This window comes from Notechis scutatus, chromosome Z (assembly GCF_049901735.1).
Source record: "Notechis scutatus isolate UNSWTSFEM ecotype Mainland chromosome Z, rNotScu1.2, whole genome shotgun sequence".
NCBI lineage: Eukaryota > Metazoa > Chordata > Lepidosauria > Squamata > Elapidae > Notechis > Notechis scutatus.
Genome location: NC_142025.1, coordinates 56,393,221 through 56,417,467, shown reverse-complemented (window position 1 = coordinate 56,417,467; position 24,247 = coordinate 56,393,221). Strand labels below are relative to the sequence as shown.

The following is a 24,247-nucleotide window of genomic DNA, read 5'->3' as shown; positions in this document are numbered from 1 at the left end:
CTGCATCCTCCATATCAGCCTCCACAAAGTTTTCTTGAAACCTTTTGCTGCTTGCTTCCTGTTGGCTGCCATAGAAATGGGGGGAGGGATAATGTTGGTATTTGGGAAGGGAAGGGTGCTGGACAGTGAAGATGTTTTCTGTGTAAACTACAAAACATCCCATTTTCCTGCTTACCTGTGCATCTGCATAGACTTATCTCTACCAAGCCAGGGTCAACTGCCTTGGCATACCAGGTGAGTGAGAAACCACCTGAAGATGTACCCTACATGACATTATAAACATCTCAGATTGGATGACCAGTCTGGACTCTTGGGGGAGGGAACCTGGGATAACTTTCAATATGTAATATTCATGCCTATTTGCCTCAGATCTTGCTTTCCTTTTGTTGCTATCACTTCAAACTCAGTAAAAGTACTTTTTCTCTTCCTAAATGGAGTAGAAGGGTTCCTTTCTTGGATTTTGAATGAGGTACACCTGACAATAAGCAAGATCTCCCTTTACCAGCCTACCCAGAAATAAACTCTGCTGTGGGGGTGCGGGGGTTGAAGAAAAAAATGTCTAACCAAGGCACCAATCAAGAAGATTTGGGAACTGTTGGGTCTACCCCTTCACAGTTCCTTTGTAGTCAAGTGGAAGGCAAGCGGCTGTCTGTGTTGCAGATTGAGGAGAAGCTGGTGGCTCATCCCAAATGGTCTTTGGGAGTAGGATGGATGGAAATGCCAGAGGAGTTCCCCCCTGGGAAGGCTGCTAGACACTGGTGGGGAGAAGCTGCCTGGCAGGAGGAAGACAAAGAAGACCTCCTGCTGACCCAAGTTTTGCAATTATTGCATGAAGCTCTAGAGAATCAGAGAGCTAGAGAAAGGTATGCATTGCCTGTGCACAAAGAGGCTGGTGAAGCAATAGGGAGGGCACAAGCCTCTGCAACCCCAGAAGTGCTTCCTATAGCCCAGCTGGGGCCAGTGCAGGTTTCAGGAATTCCAGCGGCTCCATAGCCCAGGCCCCCCTGAAGGGGGAGCAGCACCTCAGAGACGCCAAATTCCAAAGTTCCTCCACTGGAAGTAAAATACAGAGGGGATTCCAAGGATTTGGGATTTTCTTTAGCACAAGTTTGGAATCATATGGAGGAATATGGGGATGATTTTGCCTCAGAAGCAGCCAAAGTGAGGTGTGTCACCAAAGCCCTAGAAGGGACTGCAGCCCAATGGATGGTCACCCTTCATAGTGATGATGCCCCTCAACTGAGGGATTACGGTATTTTTATGGTGACCCTACGTGCTCAGTTTGAAGATCCCCTTGCTGAATGTAAGGCAAGTAGTAGGATAAAAACCATAAACCAGGGGTGAACAGACAACAAATGGTCAAAATTGGAAGCGTCCTATCAAATTCTGTACCTGTCAATAGTGGTGTCCCCCAAGGCAGTGTTCTAGGACCAACTCTCTTCATACTGTACATAAATGACCTCTGTGATCATATTAAGAGCAACTGCGTTCTTTTCGCTGATTATGTAAAGCTGTTCAATACCACAGACAATACTGCTACCCTACAAAAAGATCTTGACTATGTATCCGAATGGTCAAACAAATGGCAACTTCAAATCTCAACAAATAAATGCTCTGTCTTACATATTGGCAAAAAAAATCAGAAAATAAAATACAGGCTGAATAGTCAAGATCTTGTTTGATGACCCAAGCTCTGTAAAGGACCTTGGAATACTCACCTCTAATGATCTAAGTGCTAGAGCCCACTGCAACTACATAGCCAAAAAGGCATTAAGAGTTGTTAACCTAATCCTACGTAGCTTCTTCTCTGGTAATATCACACTACTAACCAGAGCATACAAAACATTTGCTAGACCAATACTCGAATACAGTTCATCAGTCTGGAACCCACATTACATATCTGATATTAGCACAATTGAGAAAGTCCAGAAATATTTCACAAGAAGAGTTCTCCACTCCTCTACTCATTGTAGAATACCTTATGCCACCAGACTTGAAATTCTAGAACTAGAAAACCTTGAATTACGCCATCTTCGGTCTGATTTAAGCATGGTATATAAAATCATACATTGCAATGTCCTACCTGTCAATGAATACTTCAGCTTCAACCATAACAACACAAGAGCACACAATAGATACAAACTCAATGTTAACCGCACCAAACTTGATTGCAGGAAATATGACTTCAGCAATAGAGTGGTCAATGTCTGGAATACTCTACCCGACTCTGTAGTTTCTTCCCAAACCCCAAAAACTTTAACCTTAGACTGTCTACTATTGACCTCACCCCTTTCCTAAGAGGTCTGTAGGGGCGTGCATAAGCGCACCAACGTGCCTACCGTCCCTGTCCTATTGTTTCTCTTATTCTTCTTTTATTTTTCTTATATGTACCCATTTCATGTATTCAGAACTATGTATACACTTATACTTATTATCTTGTAAACAATTGGCAAATCAAATAAATAAATAAAATAAAATAAATAAAAACTGAGGGATTACGGTATTTTTATGGTGACCCTACGTGCTCAGTTTGAAGATCCCCTTGCTGAATGTAAGGCAAGTAGTAGGATAAAAACCATAAACCAGGGGTGAAGGTCGGTAGTTGATACACCCAGGAATTTCGGGAGTTGGCATGCTACATGCAAGGTTGGTCCCAAGAGGCCCTGATGGATTTTGTTAGGCCCTGATGTCTAACAAAGCTGTATCTCCAGAGGGGCTCCTCAAGATCTTCAGCACTGGTATGTATTGGCAGCCAATGTGGAGATTGATCTGGCCAAAAACAGATGCAGGGATGGCCCCAACTGGAGTAAGCCTCCACATATCACTCTGAGAGAGGCTCCTAAAGCTCAAAAGAATGGATCAGTGGTGAAACCCACATGCTTCCGATGCAGAAAGGAGGGTCACCAAGCTGCCAATTGCCATAGTAAACTAGATTCAAAGGAATGTCTGCCTGTGGGAAGAAAGTCAAAAAACCTCCAGCCAAGTAGCATGAAACGGCCCTGGAGGCTGTGGAATTTGTTGAGTTTGCTCCTCCAGGAAAAGAGGAGCTGGGAGTGACCACCTCAAGTGATAGTGAGTCCGATTCTGACAACAACCCCCTGGTAAGTCAACAAGTGGGCCTCATGACTATCCCAGTGGAATTAAGGGTGCCTTCATCTGGGGAAGATGTTAGCCCTGTTGGATTCTGGGTACACAAGATGTGTAATTAGCCCAGAAGTAGTAGACAAATTGAGATTGAGACTAAGAACATTGAAAACACCCATAGAATTTTTCCAATTAGATGGATCAGTGGCTGGGGGCAGCCCGCCCCATTTAGTAATGGAACCAGTGGAATTGTCCATGGGGAAACACCAAGAGACTTCATGTTTTATCATGGCCCCAAAGATTTCCCTGGATTTGAAAATGGAGCCCTCAGGTGGACTGGAGGAAGAGTCTGATGCACATTTGTACTGCCCAGCTACAGAAGTGGGGGGGGAACCCTAGTAAGGCCCCAGCATTCCAGGGAGCTGGCATTTGTGGCAAGTGAGCACATCACAGGGGAGGAGAAAATCCTGAAAGAATATTGGGACCTCAGGGAGGTTTTTAGTGAGAAGGCTTTGGATATGCTCCCACCCCATTGCCCCACTGACTGCAGCATAAAGATCCTTCCTGGAGTGAAACTCCCAAAGCCAAAACTGTTGTATTCTGGAGGATGGGCGTAATAACGGAGATGAGACATCGAATAGTGACTCCAACTCTTTATTAGTGACTTCAGAACAGAGCGAAATATGCCTGGCAGCAGCAGTTCCTTTTATAGAGCTGGCTGCTGTCAAAGCGTCCAATGACAATGATTTAAGCTTGCCGCGCTTGGAGTGTCCAATCGCGGCAGCCCGTTAACTAGCCAATCGGATCAGCCCGGAACGACCAATCACGACTCGCTGTTTACGGACCAATCAAGTATGCAGGATTACGAGCCTGCTGTGGATGGACCAATCAGGTTTGCAGGCTTATGAGCCTGCTAGTTCGGAACACCCCTCCCCTCTAGGTTCTGTCTCAGGGGTGGGGTGATGTATTCACGCAGGTAGGCACCTGTCTACCTGATTTGCGTTGTTCAAAATGTTTTTGCTCGGATTCTGGTTCTGGTTCTGATGGACTGCTTGCTTGGTTGTGGGGTTGTGTTTACTGGTGTTTACTGAACCAGGTGTTTACTGGTGTTTACTGAACCAGGTGTTAGTTCATTTTCAAAACCCTCGGTTTCCCTTCCCTCTCTGGTTTCGAGTTCGGGGTTTGTGATGGGGTTTGTGGTCAACCTTGAGCACAGCTGGTCGGTGTGGCGTTTCCACAGTCTCCCATCTGTGGTTTCTAACCGGTAGGAGCGGGGGCCCGTAATTTGTGTTATTTTGGCAGGGATCCACAATGGGTCACCTGTAAAGTTCTTTGCAAATACGGGGTCTCCTACCTTAAATGTGCGGTGTTTGCTGCTGGAACCCAGGGCCTTTTCGGGGTGTATGCAGGGTGTGGCGGTCTAGATGCGATCTGAGTTTTCTACCCATCAGGAGTTCGGCTGGGCTTTTGTTTGTGGTGCTGTTTGGTGTAATATGCTGGAGGAGGAGCATCCTGGTGACTGTCGTGGATGTTTCCTTGTTCCATTTTGTGTAAAGTTTTTTGGTGAACTGGACCATTCGTTCAGCCCTGCCATTGGCCGCCGGGTGAGCAGGTGATGTCAAGGCGTGGCGTATTCCCGGTCTGCTAGGTATTGTTCAAACGCCAAGGCGGTAAATTGCGGGCCATTGTCAGAAACCAAGACATCTGGTAACCTGTGCGTTGCAAACAGTCTGTTCAATTTTTGATGACCGCTTCTGTGGTGGTAGTCTTCATCTTGTTAACCTCGAGCCAGTTCGAGTAGGCATCTACTGTTATCAGGAAAGTATGTCCTTTTGTAGGTCCCGCAAAATCGATGTGGATGCGGGACCATGGACCCTGGGCGTTTCCCATTCCATTGGTGGTGCTTTTGGTGGGGCCAAACGTGTTTCTTGGCATTTGCTACAGGTGGCAACCCAGGCTTCAATTTGTCTATCCATACCTGGCCACCAGGTGTAGCTCCTTGCCAGTGCTTTCATTCGTACGATGCCTGGGTGTCCATCATGTAGCAATTTTAGGACTTTCTTTTGTAGTTTTTCTGGAATGACTACTCGGTCTCCCCACAACACGCACCCTTTTGGGAGAAAAGTTCTGTTTGTCTGTTCTTGAAGGGTTTAAAAATGTCGTTGGGTTCGATTTCTGGCCATCCCCTCTCCACCCAGCTGAGGACCTGTGCCAAACAAGAGTCCTTTTTGTTTCCAATGCGATATCTTGTGCAGTTAGTGGAGGTGAGGAAGCATCTCGATTTGTAGTGTGGATAGTGTGGGAGCCGAATCGTCTAGGAACTCAGGTAGTGGAGCGGCTTAAGCGTCAGCATGGGGAATGGTTTTCCTGGTCGATGTCTCAACTGGTAGTCGTAGGCGGCTAAGAACTCCGACCATCGTGTCATCCTTGGAGATAGAATGTGGGGAGTTGGTTTGTCCCCTGCCAAAATGCCAAGCAATGGCTTGTGATCTGTGATTATGGAAAAGGATCTTCCATACACGTATTCGTGGAACCTTTTAATCGCAGATATAATAGCGAGGGCTTCTTTATCTAAGTGACTATAGTTTCTCTCAGTTTTAGACAAAGTTCTTGAAAAGAATGCAATAGGCGCCTCTGTACCGTTTTGTAGGGCGTGGTTCAGGATGGCTCCTACCCCAAAAGGTGAGGCGTCACAAGTCACAGTCAAGGGTAGTGTCTCGTTATATTGGATTAACACTGCATCTGATGTTAAAGGTTTTTACTTGTTGGAAAGCCTGCTCCTCTCGACGTCCCCAAAACCAGGAAGCCTTCTTGTCGAGGAGCCTATGCAGGGGTTCAGCAACAGTCGCCTTCTGGGCTAGGAAGATGTTATAAAAGTTAATGAGTCCCAGGAAGGCTTGGAGGTCTGTTTTGTTCTTGGTCTTGGGGCATTTTTAATGGCAGCCAATTTCTTTTCAGTAGGGTGAATTCCTGTTTGTCAAGAAGGTAACCAAGAAATTCAACCCTCTCAGTGCATAACTGGCACTTTTCCTTCTTAACCTTGAGGCCTGCGTCTTTGAACCTTTGTAAGACAGTTCTCAGGCGTTTTCTAACTGACTTCTTGTAGGGCGGCTATCAATACATCATCGAGTAGGGCACAACCCCTTTTATGCCCTGCAGCAACCTTTCCATCAAGCTTTGAAAAATGCCAGGTGCTACACTTACTCCGAACTGGAGTCTATTACATTTGAACGCACCCTGTGCGTGACTATGGTTTGGGCTTCTGCGGTTTCTGCGTCTACTGGCAGCTGTTGATACGCTTGGGCCAGGTCAAGCTTCATGAATACCTTTCCGCCCCAAGCGGTGAAGAAGGTGTTGGACCACGGGCACTGGATAGGCACTCTGCTGTAACGCGTGGTTTAGGGTGGCCTTGTAATCCCCACAGATTCTCAAGGATCTGTCAGGTTTTATGGGGTTACAATTGGGGTCTCCCCATCGGGCGTGGTCAATGGGTTCTAACACGCCTTGTGCTATTAATTTGTCCAATTGCTCGTCAATTTTTGGTTTGAGAGCAAAGGGAACTCGGCGTGGCTTTAGGCGAATGGGTGTGATATCAGGGCAGAGATTAAACGAGATGGGGGACCCTTTGTACTTGCCTAATTGCTCAGTGAAGACTTCTTGAAAGTCCTGGACGAGGGCCGCCTCCCAGTCTTCGTCTACAGTCTGGTTGATGCCTGCCATTTCGATTCCTAATGGCGCGAACCACTGCAACCCCAATAAGCTGGGCCGGTCTCTGTCAACGATGGTGAGAGGTAGTATTGCAGTGTGGTCCTTAAATGAGACCTGGACGTGACTGGAACCAGCAACCGGGATTCGATTGCCCTGGTAGTCCTTTAATATAATTCTCTGAGTGCTGAGATCCTGGAGGCGGATGTCAGGGATCAGCTGCTTGAGGGTTTTCCAGGAGACCATGGATAGGGACGACCCAGAGTCGACTTCCATGATGCACGGCCGATTTTCAATGGTGACCTTTACCCGGATTTTTCTTGCGTCCAATGATGAAGCGTGGCCGATGGTGATGGTCTGATGTGCCTCTTCCCGTCTGGTTGCGCCAGCAAACATTCGGTTTCTGTTGTACTGGCTCCACTGGTTGTTTGGGCGGTCCCGGTTTGTTGGTGGGGTGCCTGATGCTTGCCGGAAACTATTTTCTTTCCTCTTGGGGCTGGATCCTCGTTTGTTCCTACACACTTTAGCAATGTGGCCCCTTTTATCACAGGAACGACAGATGGCGTCTAAGAACCTGCAGTCTGATCGTGGGTGGTTTCCCCGCATCCGGCACATTGGAATTTGGATTTACGACCCCGCTGGTCTCGCTGCTCGCACTCTGACCTGAGTCGGTTGACTTCTTCCTCCTCACTATCCGATGAGGACTCAATGTCTTCATGGTGGGCGGCTGTTGTGTGTCTCTCTGAGGATATTGCTGTGTCGCTGGTGGGTTGGCGGTTTGCCCCATTCAGGCTGCTGACTTGCGGGTAGCTTCCGCTGCAGTGGCATCTGCTATGGCATCTGCGAGGGTGATGTCTCCCTTTGCCATAATTTTGCTCTGGACAGTGGGGTCTCTTAGACCTAGGACAATCCAATCTCTCATGGCTTCTTCTAGATTTACGAAGCCACATAGTCCACCCAAATTTCTTAGGTCAGCTACAAAGTTCCCGACGTTCTCACCTTCGCGTTGGTCCCTCTGGTAAAATTCGTGTCTTCTAATGGGGGTTGGAACTGCTGGAGCGTAATGGGCCCGAAGGATGGGAGCAAGGGTATCCCAGTCCATCGTTTTGACGTCAGCCGGTTTTGCAAGTGCCTTTGCCATTCTGAAAATGGCGGGTCCGCAATGTGTTAGGAAAACCGCACGTTTCTTGCTAGGTGTAGCATCCTTCAGATTATTAGATTCCAGGAACATTTGAAACCTGTCCATATACAAGTCCCAATCTTCGCTGGCTGGGTCAAACGGGGCGGGTGGTATAGCGCTGCTGGCCATTCTGCCGATATCTGTGTGCTTCAGCCACGTGCTCTGTCAATATTCTGCGGTGTTTAGTCAGCTCTATCGTCTCCGCATCCCACCTTCGTCGCCAGTGTTGTATTCTGGAGGATGGGCGTAATAACGGAGACGAGACATCGAATAGTGACTCCAACTCTTTATTAGTGACTTCAGAACAGAGCGAAATAAGCTGGCAGCAGCAGCTCCTTTTATAGAGCTGGCTGCTGTCAAAGCGTCCAATGACAATGATTTAAGCTTGCCGCGCTTGGAGTGTCCAATCGCGGCAGCCCGTTAACTAGCCAATCGGATCAGCCCGGAACGACCAATCACGACCCGCTGTTTATGGACCAATCAAGTATGCAGGATTACGAGCCTGCTGTGGATGGACCAATCAGATTTGCAGGCTTACGAGCCTGCTAGTTCGGAACAAAAACTGTATTCAATGACATTGCAAGAACTGGAGGAATTGCAGTGTTTAATTGATAAAAACCTAAAACAGGGTTTCATCCAGCCTGCTAGGCCCTGAGTGGCTGCCCCAATGTTGTTCTGAGAAAAAAAGATGGCTCTTATCATTTATGCATTGATTATAAAAACTTGAATGCTATTTGCATAGAAAACGTTTACCCACTCCCTTTAATGAAGGACATGTTAGTTCACCTAGCCAAAGGAAGGGAAGATCTTCACTAAGCTTGATTTGAGAGAAGCTTACTATAGAGTAAGCTTACTATAGGAAAGGGATGAATGGAAGGCTGCTCTTTGGGCTGTTTTCAGTTTAACGTATTTCCATTTGGCTCCTGCTATATTCATGCAACTGATAAATGAGGTATTGCATGAACACCTGTACAAGCAGGTGTTGGTTTACTTAGAATTATATATATATATATATATATATATATATATATATATATATATATATATATATATATACACACACACACACACACACATACACATATACATATACATATACATAGACACCGTATGCTAAGCTATCAAAGTGTGAATTTCACCAAAGGAAAATTGACTACCTGGGGTATCGCATATCACATGAAGGGATAGAAATAGACCCAGAGAAAGTCCAAGCAGTTTTGAATGGGCTCCCCCATGCACCAGAAAACAATTGCAAAATTTTCAAGGTTTTGCTAATTGCTACCGTCAATTTATCACGGCATTTGTGAAGATTGCGTTACTATTACAAACCTCTTAAAGACAAAAGGAGAACTTAAACCAAAGCCCAACTGACCATTGGAGTGGTCCATGGTATGCCAGGAGGCTTTTGAGAAACTGAAATGGCTATTTGCAACTTTACCTGTCCTAAAACACCCCAATATGGAAGCTTCCTTTATGGTCCAGGCCTATGCGAGAGATGTTGCTTTGGGAGCAGTCCTACTACAAACAACTGCAAATGGGACTTTACAACCTTGTGCTTACACCTCTCAAAAACTAATGGAATGGGCTATTTAGGAGAAGGAAGCATTTACAGTCCAATGGGCATTATTAACTTGGAGACATTTTCTAGAAGGGGCAAAACACTCCTTTGAGGTATGGACACAAACAAAAACCTAGAGGCTTTAAAGACCCCATGAAAGCTGTCATCCAAGCAAATTAGTTGGGTGCAATACTTTAAGTGGTTTAATTTTTCATTAAAATGCCTACCGAGGGAAAAGAATTTTATGGCAGACACTTTATCTAGATTGCCCCAATAGCGTCCAAGCTGAAGTGATATGCCCTATTGTCCCTATGAAAAATTGGCTGAACCAATGATCACCAGAGCCCAAGGGAAGGGGAATGTTGATCATTCTAATTATTTAACTGAACAGTTAAAAGGAGCATTAAAATTTCATCCCACTCAAATGAATGTACTATTTGTGACAGGCTGGCATGGGTGGGTGCAAAGTCCCTGCCAGTCTTAGAGAAGCCATTATAAAACATACCCCCAATTCAAAAGTTGCCGGACATTTTGGGTTTGTTAAAACCCTGCAGTTAGTTAAACAGCAGTTCTGGTGGTCATCTTTGAAAAAAGACATAGAAGCTTATGTTGCCAGTTGTCCAGTATGTGCTTCAGCAAAATGGCCCCCTGGTAAACCAGCTGGTCTGGTACAGAATGTTGCTGCTGAATGCCCCATGGAAAGAAATTGTGTACCCATTCCAGAGCTCCCTCAGGAGAAACCCCAAATCCCATCGTGGCAGAATGGATAACCCAGCTTCAGCTTACCTGGCCTGTTACCTGTAAAACATTAGATGATGCTCATCAAGTCCATAAGAAACAGGCAGATAAGGAATGAGTTCTACAGAAAAGTAAGTTTTGCAAAAAGCTGTTGGAGGTAGCAGCACATATTTTGTGTTCAGCTCAGAAGAAGGGACAAGGAGGCAGTAGAGTGGCAATAGAGTTTTTGCTACACAAAGGAAGTTGAGCAAGAAGTGATGTTATTTGCAAATATTAAGAATGCAAATTTGTATTGTTAAGCACATGAAATGTATTTAATAGAAAATATTTTTTTTAAAAAAGATGGGAAATGTCTTTAATATTATTATTATTCTGTGTAGGGGAAAGAGCACTCAGGAATTTGTTTCCAAAGCAAGGACAAATGGATTTGAAACTGCAATCAGAAAGTTATATCATCATTGGAAAATATATTCATTGGCAAATACAGTTGAAACACACCCAAAATATGGACACTATTGTGACTATAATATGCAACAAATTGCTCAAATATTCATTTTCATATGAATGCAATTAAAAGTAGTCTGTCCAGTAAATTGAACCTCCCATTATACTCATAGTGAATTTTGCCCAATTTTACAATCTTTCTTGCTATAGTTGTTAAATGAATCACTGCAGTTGTTAAGTTATTAACAATACGGTTGGTTGTCCCAAAGGTGCTTTTTCAAAAAACAATTGGACTTAATTCAAGCTGCGTTCTCAAAAAGCACCATTGGGATATTTGCAGGAAGGTGCACCCATTGGATCAGACCAGCCTAGGTGTATATGAAAGTGTAAACAAAACTTTTTGCAAGTAAAATAAGCTTTTCTGTAAAGTATTAGTGACTTGTAGACATATAGAATGTTATGATTAGTTTATTTTTTGCAAGATATGCCAGTTAACGTGCAAATTCTGCAAACTAAGCACAATACTCTATAGTCCATATTCTGGATGTAGATAAACTAGGCCTCTGCTCACCCTTCATTCTCATTGTTTTGAAGTTTCAGGAACAGGTTAATATATAAGGTTTGGTGAAAATACTAATCTTTTTCAACAATTATTTGAAGATTTGAATTATTCAAATTCAGCAATTCCCCCCCCCCCAAAAAAAATTAATCTGTTCATCAGTACCCTCATTCCTTTTCCACTCATCCTTTTCCACCCATGTTACTATTATAAAAAAATATTGTTTTATTGAAAAGATATCAGTTCCATTGCCATATACTGTAAATGTTGATGAAGTTACAGAGAACCAAATATTTTAAAGTTGCCTCAATTAGCACACATTTTCTCTATGTTTCTACCTTGCTAACACATTCCCCCTCCTCCAAGAACATTTATTTCTTCATTCAGCGAAGATTTTGCATAACCAGTTTTGGGATATTCCAGATTGTTATTGCAACATGTCACTTTAATATGCAATAAATTGTTAAAGCATTCACTTTTAAATGAATGCCATTTAAAGTAGTTTAACCAGTCAAGGAACTACGACCAGAATGGAGCCTCCCATTATAAGTTGCAATAGTTGTAAAACAATCCAGTCACATTGTTTTGCGATAGCCATTAAGCAGAAGCAGTGGTCATAAATATGAACACCATCATTAAGCAAAAACGTATCTATGAAATTATTAGCTTATAGCTATAGGCACAGATTTTCCAAAAACCAGAAGTGCCAGTTTTCTGCAAAACTTTTAAAATGCAGGCTTGTGACCAGGGGATGCTGCAAATGGCCATAAATGCAGTCATGTTGCCAAGCAACCAAGTGGGATCATGGAAACATGGGAGAAGCAATCATCCAAATTTCCAAGCTCTGGGTTATGTTCCTTCTTTCAGAAAGATTATAACTAAATAGTCACCAAGTGACTGGTTATCAGTCAAGAACCCTATAATGCTACATGTTGTTCTCTTCTTTTTCAGCGGTCATGCTTCAGATAAATGATTTTCATAATCATTCTGGAACACTGATTGCTTGCACATTTTAAAATTTTTATGATTCTTTGCTGCTATCTAGTGCTTATCTATACTGTTGTAGCCCCACATGTCATCTTGTAATTTACAAGCACTAATTTAAGATAATTTCTCTAGAAACATATCGCCATTTTTCACAAAATAGGAGAAGAAAATGTCTTTCCTAAAAGTGAAAATCAGAGGTCTGGTAGCATCTTTTCTGAGTCACACATTTTACTCAAAGGCATAAGCTTTTGTGAATTGGCTTCATTTATTCAGATGCATAGAGTGCCTAGTCTAGAGTTTTTTAGACTTGACAGCTTTAAGATTCTAAAGTATTTACCATCCCCCTTTAACCAAATTTCACAACTTGAAATATTCCTTTGTACTGCACAAATAGGCAGCGAGCACAAAAAGACGTAGCTTTCAAACTTTTGGAGGATTTTTTTCTCCCTCAGAAAAAGAAAAATAATCTTGCATCCCTTCAGAGATTGACAAATCATTTCCTAATGAGTTCCTCCAAAGTTTGAGGCCTATGTTTTCTCATTGGATCATTCATTGGTAAACTTTGCAAAATAATCCAGATAGTAAGAGCCATGCCATTCTCTCAGGGTTTGCTGAAAAAAATGAGCTTCATATGCAAGACTTGATCTAATTATTGGAAAGATAGCCTTCTGCTCTTTAGTGCATTCAGAACTCACTCCTCCTTTGCAAATACCTGTTGCAAAATGCACAGATTATGTGGATAGAGAAGGGTGGAGAATTAGTTCTCTTTTTGTGAAGGAAAAGGGGAGAGCTAGTTACCAGTATGCAGTACATTGGGTCTCTGGGGACAGTATACTTTCAGTTTTTCTAGCTTAACTTTAAAATTTTTAATATCTTATCTGGGGTATAGAAATGTCTTTCTGGAATCATAAGCATTGCTGATGTCCTCAGAAATCAAGACCTTTGCCCTATTCTACAACACTTGTTGCTCATACGGTTGTACCTGGGGCTAGTTATGAATAAACTCAAAACACATTGGAATCTTTATATCGCAGAACAACCTCCATCTCCAGTCCAGGGGCTTGTGTAATATAGGGAACTGGTTACAGGATCTTTAGAATTTGGTTAAAAAATGTCAAGGTGGCAACCATAGCCCTGCATTGATGTGTGCAAAAAAGGCAGAATATGAATCATACAAGTGTGATCACCAATCTGATTTTTTGCACAATGCCCTGTAGACATTCCTAGAACTGGACCTAAAATTCAGGTTTGATAGAGTTGTGAAAAACAATGCAATCACTAGAGGGCTCTCCACACATTTAGAATCTCATTTGTTCAAAAAAAAAAACTCTTCAAAAATTATTTGGAAGAAATGCTTATGTGAGAACAGTGTCACTCTGCTATTAATGAAAGCATGCCAACTTTTTGCAGCTTTCTGCATGAAGCAAGAAAAGGTTCCACTGCTCCAAGAATTGCATCAGTTTTGATGAGTGGATCTTTAAAGGATTGATTTTGTTTTCAAGCTTGGGAAAACTGAAAGAAGTCAATTCCCTAAAATGGAGTTGGGAAGTTTTTGCCTCACTATTAGAACCTAGTCATGGTTTAAAGCTATCCCATTAAGCCAAAGAATGATTTGTCGGGGCATGGTGATCACAACAACTATGCTTTATCATTTATTTATATCCTGCCTTTATCATTTTTATAAATCATTCAAGACACTGAACATATCCAACAAACCTTCCTATTTTCCCGACAACAATCCTATGAGGTAGATTGGGCTGAGGGAGTGTAACTGCTTAAGGTTATCCACCTGGCTTTCATGGATAAGGACTTGAACTCACAATCTCTAGCTTGGTGCTTTAACCATTAGACAGAACTGATGTCTCCATTGTGTCCTATTCTATTTAGTGGAGAGATTTCTACTGCCTTGTGTGATCTAAAATTGAAGAAACTTTGCTGATAAGCTATACAGTTTCAGGCAACAGTAATTAAAATAAGGTCAGTAATTCCAGAATCTGCTTTCTCGCTAGGAACCATGAAAGTCAATCCTGAGCCATGTTTCATTTATTCACCTTGTTTATTTTAATTGTATCCTTCTACCTCCCTTGAATCGCTATGGAATGAGGGCTATGCAATAGGGAGTGCAATAAGGAATAGGTAGGACATCTACCAAGGCAGTTGCTAAACAAGCACTATCTGTACAGAGAATTAGAAAATGCCCTCTTGCCATCTTGTAGTTGCTTGTATTTATATGGCCCAATGTGATAGTTTAGAAGTAGAACAGTCAAACTAGGTAATGTCATCAATGCCAGCCGTTACAAGCCAGGATGGAATGGCCCAATTCCCAGAAATATGCCATAGTTTTTGCAGCTTCTGGGATAACAGAATGAGCCAAATATGCTCTTTAAAAGATAGAGGGCTTATAAATCAATTGATTTAACTTTGGCACTATAATAAAGTGTACCCTAACTGTCCTGTCAGTTTCTCTATGGAGAAGTTCCAGGAGACTGAGGAATGAAGAGAACATGCCCATTTTGATGTTACTTCTTGATGTCATCTCTCTGTATGATTATAATAACAGTTGGTTTAATCTACTGTAATTCATGTCATAATAAGTTGTCTGTATTGTATAATGGGCTCCAGTAGGCAAGAACCAGACCAGCATAGCTGCAACAGCATTTATTGACTCAAAAACTGGAACTGAGGAACTGCAGGCTGTGATTTATACTCTAGGTCCACAGGGCCTTAACCAATCATAGAATTAGAAAAAGCCCACCCAAATATAAATGTTCTAAATTTCCCTCCAAAACAGTTGGGGTCATCTAAAGATTAGTTTCACTTTAGCACAGGTAACAGAGTCATTTAAAGGTTGGTTTCACTTTACCACAGTTAACACAGCTATATACATTCAATACATAACAGTCTGTTTAAATCAAGGGTCTTCAAACTTGGCAAGTTTGAGACTTGTGGACTTCAACTCCCAGAATTCCTGAGCTAATATGACTGGAGGAGGAATTCTGGGATTTGAAGTCCACAAGTCCTAAAGCTGTCAAGTTTAAAGACCTCTGGTTTAAAATATTGTTTTAAAGAACAAAGGGATGGTAACTACTATAACATGTGGGTGTGCAATTGCTTCTACATTAGTGGCCAGGTTTTAATGTTTAACTATGTTGGTATAAGTGTGGTTTATTCAGTTAAAGCAACTTTCTGGGTTTGCTCAACACACTGATCTAACAAGCTGAAGTTAATAGAAAAGAACAGGCTAGAATTTTGCTGGCTGATTTGTATTGTACAGTCCCAATAGGCCCAACACTACCTATGATGCCAGAATCATACAAAGTTAACTGAGTTAAAGGAAAAGGTTAGCAAAACAAAAACAAAACAAAAACCCAGATCATAATCCCCCCCCCAAGTGGCAGGAAAACATGCAAAAGTGAGAGTTAATTATTTTTAGGAGGGAATAGGGGGTGGGGCCTGGAAACAAGTGATAGAACAAACTAAAATTCCTGTCGTTTTATTGCTCTATTCAACAGGCATCATAATGGTAAATGCCCATACTCTAAATGTTTTTAACTCTAAAAATTATGAACATCTTACCTTAATATCTTAATTGTATTGGTCTTTGTCTTCTACACTGAGTTATTATGTTATGGGGGAGAATCAGTATGATATACTAATATGACAGACTTACCCACAATTTAACTCAGTGTATCTCAAACCTGGCAACTTTAAGGTGTGTGGACTGCATCTGATATTTCCCATAGGCACGTCTTAAAGTTCCCAAGTTTTTAAAACACTGGTTTATAATAATTGATTTTTTCTTTTTCTGGGCTACTCCACACAAATGAAGCATAAATGAAGTACAAGAATTGGCTAACATGCCAGCCTGAAATATAGCCCATGTAAGACTTTTCCCAAACAGGAAGATAAACTGAGATTTCATTTACTGAATATAGATAATGAAAAGCAATGCACATGAAGTGGGAGAGGCTCTTCTCTTTTGGCTGTAGAGGCCCAGGTGAAGCTGATTCCCTTGAAAGTCATTGAGGAGTTCACAATGATTGGTTTCAGTTAAGGAGGTTTAAATGCCCCTTAAATGATGGGGCATAAAAAAGGAATACTCTTGGAGCTTATTTGTAGTAGGATTGAGAAGGTGAAAGAAGCAGGATGAAGCTGTTAAAAGTTCTACAGTTTTTGTTTCTGAGTTATCTTATTTGTTTACTGACTTCTACTAATTTTTCAGATTTTGCTAGAGAAGAGCCAGTGACTACACTGGTTGAAAATCCTGAATCTGAAGTCTCCTCTTCTAGAGAGGATTTGTTTCTCAGTTCTTGGCAACCCATTGCAGTGCAGTGTGGAGAAGGTGAAATGATGATACAGGTTCATCGAGATCTCTTTCAGACCGGCCACTTTATCCAAGCAAAGGATCTTAGCATTGGCCCACAATCCTGCCATTATTTTATTGTTAATGAGTCTGCTACCTTGATTGTCTTTAAAGTGGAGCTCCATGAGTGTATCCAGAACTTGCAGGTAATATTGCATAATATGGATACAGAATGTTGGGCTGATATTTTTATGTTAAGCTATTTGTTCAAGTAAATTTTGTTAATGCATTAGAATTCACTGCATTTTTACAGAAAGCTAAAGCATAAACCATAATTTATAACCCAGAATGGCTGCACCTATTAAACCAGAAATAAGCCACCTTTTGGGTTGGTGAAAGATACATTATTTATATGGACTATAGTTCAAAGTTAAAAAATCTACAAGTCATGAAAAATATGTGAAGCATTTTATCTTGTCATGTATGTCTAATGCAGAGGTGGTATTCAGTAGGTTGTGACCAGTTCTGGAGAACCGGTAGCGGAAATTTTGAGTGGTTTGGAGAACCAGCAAATACACCTCTGACTGGAGATTTTACAGTATTCTTCCCCTCCACCAAGCCATGCCCACAGAACCGGTAGTAAAAAAATTGAATCCCACCACTGGTCTAATGAACTAGGTTTGGAGGTTTAATGTGGGTGTAGCAGCATGATTTTTGAATCTAGAATTAAATTTGCCACAAACTCCACGTTTTACAAATCCAGGTTTGAAGAAAGTTAAACCTCTGAGCTCAGTTCCTGAGAAAGTGCTGCTTTTAAACCATCAGTTTAAATTAAATGGACTTAATCTATTTAAATAAAAGGGAGGCGAGAGTAAAACCCCAAATATGCCTGGTTTATAACTTGCTAATGTAAAATTGTAAATTCAAAACTACTTTCTTCCAGGTTCTTGACCTCATGCTCTACAATGTTAGCTTGTACTATAAGCCTATGAGCAACCTGACAACTGTAAAAAGTACAGAGAAGTTCCCCATTACCTGTCAGTACTCATGGTGAGAAGTGTTCTCTAAGTTTACTGTCCACTTGCTCATTTTCATCATGTCATTAAGTAACACACTTTCATTTTAGGAAAAATGATGCGAGCAGTAATGCCATCCAGACCACCGGGGTACCTTTTACTTCAGCAATGTCTGAGAAAGGAAAGCAGTACTTTTCCTTGCATCTGATGACAGGCAAGTTAGATTCCAAATTTTAGGTGAACACCTAGGGGGAAAATGTTTTAATTTGTTACTGTTATCGTATAACTACAGATGACTGGCAAGCTGAAAAAAAATCTGCTATATTCTTGCTGGGTGATGACCTCCTTGTTCAAGCAGATATCAGAAAAGGGGACCACTCGCCACTCTGCCTGCTTATTAATACCTGCATGGCCACATCGAAAGCTTTTGGCGATTCTGCTCTACAGTATAATATCCTCTACTTCCATGGGTAAAATTATAGTTCTGGCTATAAACTACCCATTGGTATGGATGCAAGTTTCCAAAACGGAAACATTCCCTATGGGATTTTAAAGACCATTTTCCAATTGCCTATTACCTTTACTGCTTGAGGGTGAACTCTGATTCTGCAATTCTCAACTTCATAGGCATTCAGTAAGCCTTGATGTCCTGGTTCATCCAGCCACAACTATCAGCCTTACCAGACTGAGTTGTATTGAGTATTACTCTAACTATAAACTACTTTATGGCCTGATATAGTGGATATGTTTTCATATCTACTTTAACCACACAAAACAAAAAGATCGTAAGAAGATAGAGATCAACATTCTGAAAAATGTTTGATGGGTCTGACTCTTAAATTAAGCTCTGTAACTATTCTGGAAAGAATACAAAAGTGGAAATAAGCTGTCAAGAGACGTCGTGGTCTGCTGAGCACCAATATATGAAAAAAAAAGTTTGCTTACTCTATGGGGAATAGATTTAAAACAACCCAGCTTTTCCAAATCTAGAATCATGCAGTATTCAACAATACACAGTTCCTTGAAATTAAATGAAGCAGAGATGTCCAACAAATAATGAAGAGCTATTTTTTAAAAATAGTTTATACTGCCATACTTCTCGAACCACGTCTTTTTTCTGGGTTTAGATGCCTCATAGAAAGAAATTATCATGATGTAGGACCTAATTCCAAGGACTTGGTTAGAAACACTCCAGTTTACTATTCCAGCATCCCAAATTTCTAGATAAGAGAACTGCGTGATCAGTACTCAGTTATGCCCTTGGCTGTCATTTTATGCAGTGGGATGCTAGCATTCTCTCTTCTAATCGTGTCCAATTTCCACTCCCTATCAAGATCTACATTGCATGCCATCTGAAAGTCACTGCAGCTGCCCAGGAAGCAGATTTCTTAAATAAAGCTTGCTCATTCAACAGAGAAAGAAAGTCATAAAGTCATAAAGAGGTGAAACTCAAACAATTAGAATATTGTGCAAAAGTTCATTTATTTCAGGAATGCAACTTAAAAGGTGAACCTAACATATGAGATAGACTCATTACATGCAAAGCAAGATAGTTCAAGCTGTGATTTGTCATAATTGCAATGATGATGGCTTACAGCTCAAATTCAGAATCTCAGAAAATTAGGATATTACATGCAATTAATAAAACAAGGATTGTACATAGAACAATATCGGACCTCTGAACAGTATAAGCATGCATATGTACTCAGTACTTGGTTTGGGCCCCTTTTGCAGCAATTACTGCCTCAATGCAGCATGGCATGGAAGCTATCAGCCTGTGGCACTGCTGAGGTGTTATGGAAAACCAGGATGCTTCAATAGCAGCCTTCAGCTCTTCTGCATTGTGCGGTCTCATGTCTCTCATCTTTCTCTTGGCAACGCCCCATAGATTCTTTATGGGGTTCAAGTCAGGTGAGTTTGCTGGCCAAACACAGTAATCCCACTGTCATTGAACCAGGTTTTGGTGCTTTTGGCAATGTGGGCAGGTGCCAATTCCTGCTGGAAAATGAAGTCAGCATCCCCATAAAGCTTGTTTGCGGAAGGAAGCATGAAGTGCTCCAAAATCTCCTGGTAGACGGCTGCGTTGACCCTGGACTTAATGAAGCACAGCAGATGACATGGCTCCCCAAATCAACACAGACTGTGGAAACTTCACACTGGACTTCAAGCATCTTGCAGTGTGTGCCTCTCCATTCTTCCTCCAGACTCTGGGTCCTTGGTTTCCAAATGAGATGCAAAAGTTGCTCTCATCAGAAAAGAGGACTTTGGACAACTGAGCAACAGACCAGTTCTGTTTTTCTTCAGCCTAGGTAAGACGCTTCTGATGTTGTTTGTTGTTCAGGAGTGGCTTGACAAGAGGAATACGACATTTGAAGCCCATGTCCAGGATCCATCTGTGTGTGGTGGCTGTTGATGCACTGACTCCAGCCTCAGTCCACTCCTTGTGAAAGTCCCCAATGCTTTTGAATGGCCTTTTCCTGACAATCCTCTCCAGGCTGCGGTCATCCCTGCTGCTTGTGCACCTTTTTCTTCCACACTTTTCCCTTCCACATAACTTTATAGTAATGTGTTTTGATACAGCACTTTGGGAACATCCAACTTCTTTTGCAATTACTTTTGAGGCTTTCCCTCCTTATGGAGGGTGTCAATGATGGCTTTCTGCACAACTGTCAGGTCAGCAGTATTTCCCATGATTGTGATTCCTACTGAACCAGACTGAGAGACCATTTAAAGGCTCAGGAACCCTTTGCAGGTGTTATGGCTTAATTAGCTGATTAGAGTGGGACACTTTGAGCCTACAATATTGAACCCTTTCGCAATATTCTAATTTTTTGAGATTGTGGATTTGGGGTTTTCATGAGCTGTAAGTCATAATCATCTCAATTATGTCAAATCACGGCTTGAACATGCTTTGCATGTAATGAGTCTATCGTATATTAGGTTCACCTTTTAAGTTGCATTCCTGAAATAAATGAACTTTTGGACAATATTAATTTTTTGAGTTTCACCTGTATGTGCTTGCATAAAGAAAAGAGACCGAAATGTTTCTGAAAAATTCTGACATGTTTTTTTTAATCTATCAGTTGGTTACCTATAGAGGGTTCCATGGAAATCTGTAACTGCTGTGAGACTGGAGACTGTGGTTCTCCTGGAAAGCACAAATCAAGTGATACAGTCTTCATTTGCCCAGCCAAAGGAAAGAGAAACAGAAATTATAGTAGATTCAAACAGAAATAATGCCCTAGATAAAAAAATCTAAGTTCTATGTTAGTAAGATGAGGTTTCCCATAATGAAAGAAAACAACTTTCATAAATTTTATCAGAAATAGTACTTCAGTTTATTATTGAAGATGAATTGCACACACATGGATCTCCTGCCCCTTGTATAGGGAACAGGCTAGTGAGGTTTTATGATAAAGCCTGGGATGGAACTCTCTCCAAACTCTTGTTGTAATCAAAATTTGTTTTGTGTTTGGCTAGCTGTAGTTGACATCTCTAAAGGAGAAATGGAAGCTGACCTTGTGGTGGGTCCTGTCTTAATCCAGAAGGCTGCTGGGAATCGTGAGAGAGACCAAATAGGAGTAGAAGAAGAGATGCTGGCAGAAGGCCAGGGAGCTAGTGCGTAACTGTGAAGATTTACATACAGTATTTCTGTTCTTTCTTGCTTTTTTATTGTATTGATGTTAAACTGATATATATTATACTTCAATTGGTAACTTATACAATATTAATTGGAGATGGTAAGCATTCTATTTAAAGTGCTAAAAATAGAGAAGAAAAAGTATTTTATCAATATTAATTACAATTTAGAGTATTAGTGTTACAAGCATAGAATATGTGACATTCATCCAAAGTTGAGTCTAGTATTGAAATTATATTTATGGAAAACAGCTTGTTAACTGAGACGGATATATGGCATTTTAGATAGGAGTACCACCTATTCATAACAATTGCTGCAGTTCTGCTTGCAAATCTATGCAATGGAAGAAACTCCTTACATGAAGAATACATGTTAAATTAGTTGCAGATATAACCTGTAGCAGATATTCTACTTGTGGCATGTAGTTGGTGATAAAGGCTGAATTCCAGTCTATGTACATCATCATGCCTGTTGCTCAATTGCAATTTTCACAAAAGAGCTATTCTTGTTGATCGGTACATCAACCCTGATAGGCATCTGGTTAGTAGAGATTGTGACAGGCTATTAAAATACCTTGCTGGAACAATTTGTTCTTTATCATCATCTTGGGATGTCTTTTTTACAGGTATATTTCCTGTGATAGAAGCGGGCACTGATTACGAAATTGGACAGGAGTTTATAGTCAAGGCTGATAAAGAAGTACGTTGGATTCTCCTCCCAAATAGAACTATGAAAGGCAAGTGGTGCTCTGCAGATTTCTGTCCTATCTAAGAACACATACAGTACCACATAATCCATTGCATATTCTATTTTTTTCACTGCCATTTTGCTACAAGGAATTACAAGAACTAGTCGTGGTGGTGTTGCTATAAAAGAATCCCTATTTTTTTCTTAACCTGCTGTACTATGACTCACTCACTCCCCCCCCCCAATGTTCCTTTCAGTGCGATCTGGGTGGTATCAATGGGAGGGGTATTAAAAGGCGTACAATATATGAGGAAGCAATTTGGAGACTCTAGTGGTTGAGCAGTTTTGCTTAAAATGGCACAGTCAACAAATTGTTTATTTATGTGGGAAATTATATCTTTCTCCAGATTTGAGGCAGATGAAGCAATATTAAACATACAACTGAATATCTGTGGAGATTCTCATTCATCCAGTCATAGTTGTTTTAAAGATGCTTTTTCAAAAGGCAACTGAACTGTATGTCAGCCTTCAAGATCTTCTACTACTGCTTTGCATCTTTTGGCTGCCATAAGTAACGGGGGGAGGAGGGGGGATATTGTCTGGGAAGAGAGCTGGAGGTGTTACATTCTTGTGTTGTGTAAATGAGGAGTGGGGGGGAGTATAAATTCCTGCTTTTAGGTTTCTATTTCTTGCTTAGCTTTCTTTTCTCTGCGCAGCTGCAAACCTTTATCAAAATATGCCAAGGTCAACGGACAGAGGCCTCATCACCACCTGAAGATGTCCACATGATCATATTCAGAACTTTTAATTGGAAGAATCTTTTGAACTTTGGGGGGTGGGAACAATTCTATCACTTTGTATATGTGATCTGCGCGCCTAATTTCTCAAGATTCAGAATCCTACTGGTGTTACCACTTCATTTTTCAGTAAAAGAATTCTTTCCTCTAATTTATGGAGTCTAAGTATTTCTTTCTTGGATTTTGAATGGAGCACCGACTGACACTGTATTTTCCTGAAAAAGAAGAAGAAGGAAACATTATGCTTCCCATTCAAGAAGATTCACCATCCTGGCATAACTGATAAAGCTTTTCGGATGATAATAGAAATGTCGTCTTCTCCTCAGGAAACAACAAGCCTTTTGAAAAAACACCTTTGAGAAATACATTTGAATGATTTGCTTTTGGGGTAGTGGGGGTGGGTAATTCCATGAACCTTTCTGCCAAAACAATCTCTTTGCCTCTTAAAGCACTAAAAGGCTTAAAAATTGTAAGAAAAATTGTTTAAAAGTCTGTTTTAACACTCAAATACTCATTCGTCCTTAGACGTGATGGACATGGTGCGTAATGACATATCTGATGAGATACACTCTGGTGGTGGAGACCTGAACATTGAGATATCACCTGTGGAAGTGACCATGATGACATCTCAAGGTATAATTGCATTGCATGAAAACTGTGAGTTGAAACTTAAGTCATGACTTGACTGAAATATTCTTAATTTCTTTTAGGTAATGCACCAGTGAAGGGGACTATCTTGGGAGAAATCCTAACTACAGCAACTGGAATTCTGTTTTTTTTTCTTGTTTAGCAGTATTGTTGAAATGTACATGCCAAATTACACATACAAATAAAGCATATTAAAGGCATTTTTATTGTAGGTGAATTATTTCAACTGACTTGGCGGCTGTTTTAGGATTATTGAATTCTCAGGTTTGTTGAAGCAATTGGGAAGGAGATATTCTAATACAATATTCACTCTCTACTAACAGCCTAACTGAGTGCTTATTAAAGCTTCCAGGAATTGCTAGTGTGTAATACACAGCTGTAAGGCTTTATCTAGAATCCTAATATAGCCAACATGGCTACCCAATGTTCCTCTGAATTCTTGATATCTGCTAAACTGCCTGCCAAACTCTTTCACTTTATCTACAAGATGATGATCATGTGGAGGCTCTCATAGACCAAAGAACACCCAGGGAAGCAAATGGCATTGATTTTCCTAGACACACAGAAAGCATTTGACAATTTGAACTGGCAATTCATGCTTGCACAGTTAAAAAACATGGATTTGGGGGAGAGATTTATTAATATGATTAAGGCGATATATTACAAGCAAATAGCAAAGGTGAGGGTAAATGGAGATATGACAGAGAAAGTTGATATTAAAAGAGGCATAAGGCAAGGATGTCCCTTGTCTCCTCTACTATTCATATTGACGCTGGAAGTATTAAATAGAAATATCAGACAAGATAAAAGATATGGAAATAAAAAAGGAAAATATAAATTACAGTCATTTGCACATGATTTAGTTTTCATTTTGGAAGATCCACAAGAAACAGGTCCTAAA

The 24,247-nt window shown here is 41.1% G+C and overlaps 1 protein-coding gene across 1 annotated transcript; it reads left to right on the top strand.

Moving 5' to 3' along the window:
* The first annotated feature begins 16,401 nt into the window (after window positions 1–16,401).
* On the top strand, window positions 16,402–17,612 carry LOC148128879 (zona pellucida sperm-binding protein 3-like). Its single transcript, XM_087946738.1, has 2 exons — window positions 16,402–16,764; window positions 17,502–17,612. The coding sequence occupies exons 1-2, from the start codon at window positions 16,402–16,404 to the stop codon at window positions 17,610–17,612; spliced, it is 474 nt and encodes a 157-aa protein (XP_087802864.1).
* Window positions 17,613–24,247: the final 6,635 nt, after the last annotated feature.

Coding starts and splice junctions, on each gene's coding strand:
- LOC148128879 (XM_087946738.1), top strand. CDS start 16,402: ATGAAGCTGTTAAAAGTTCTACAGTTTTTGTTTCTGAGTTATCTTATT. Junction 16,765..17,501: donor AGTGTATCCAGAACTTGCAG/GTAATATTGCAT, acceptor ACTTTCTTCCAG/GTTCTTGACCTCATGCTCTA.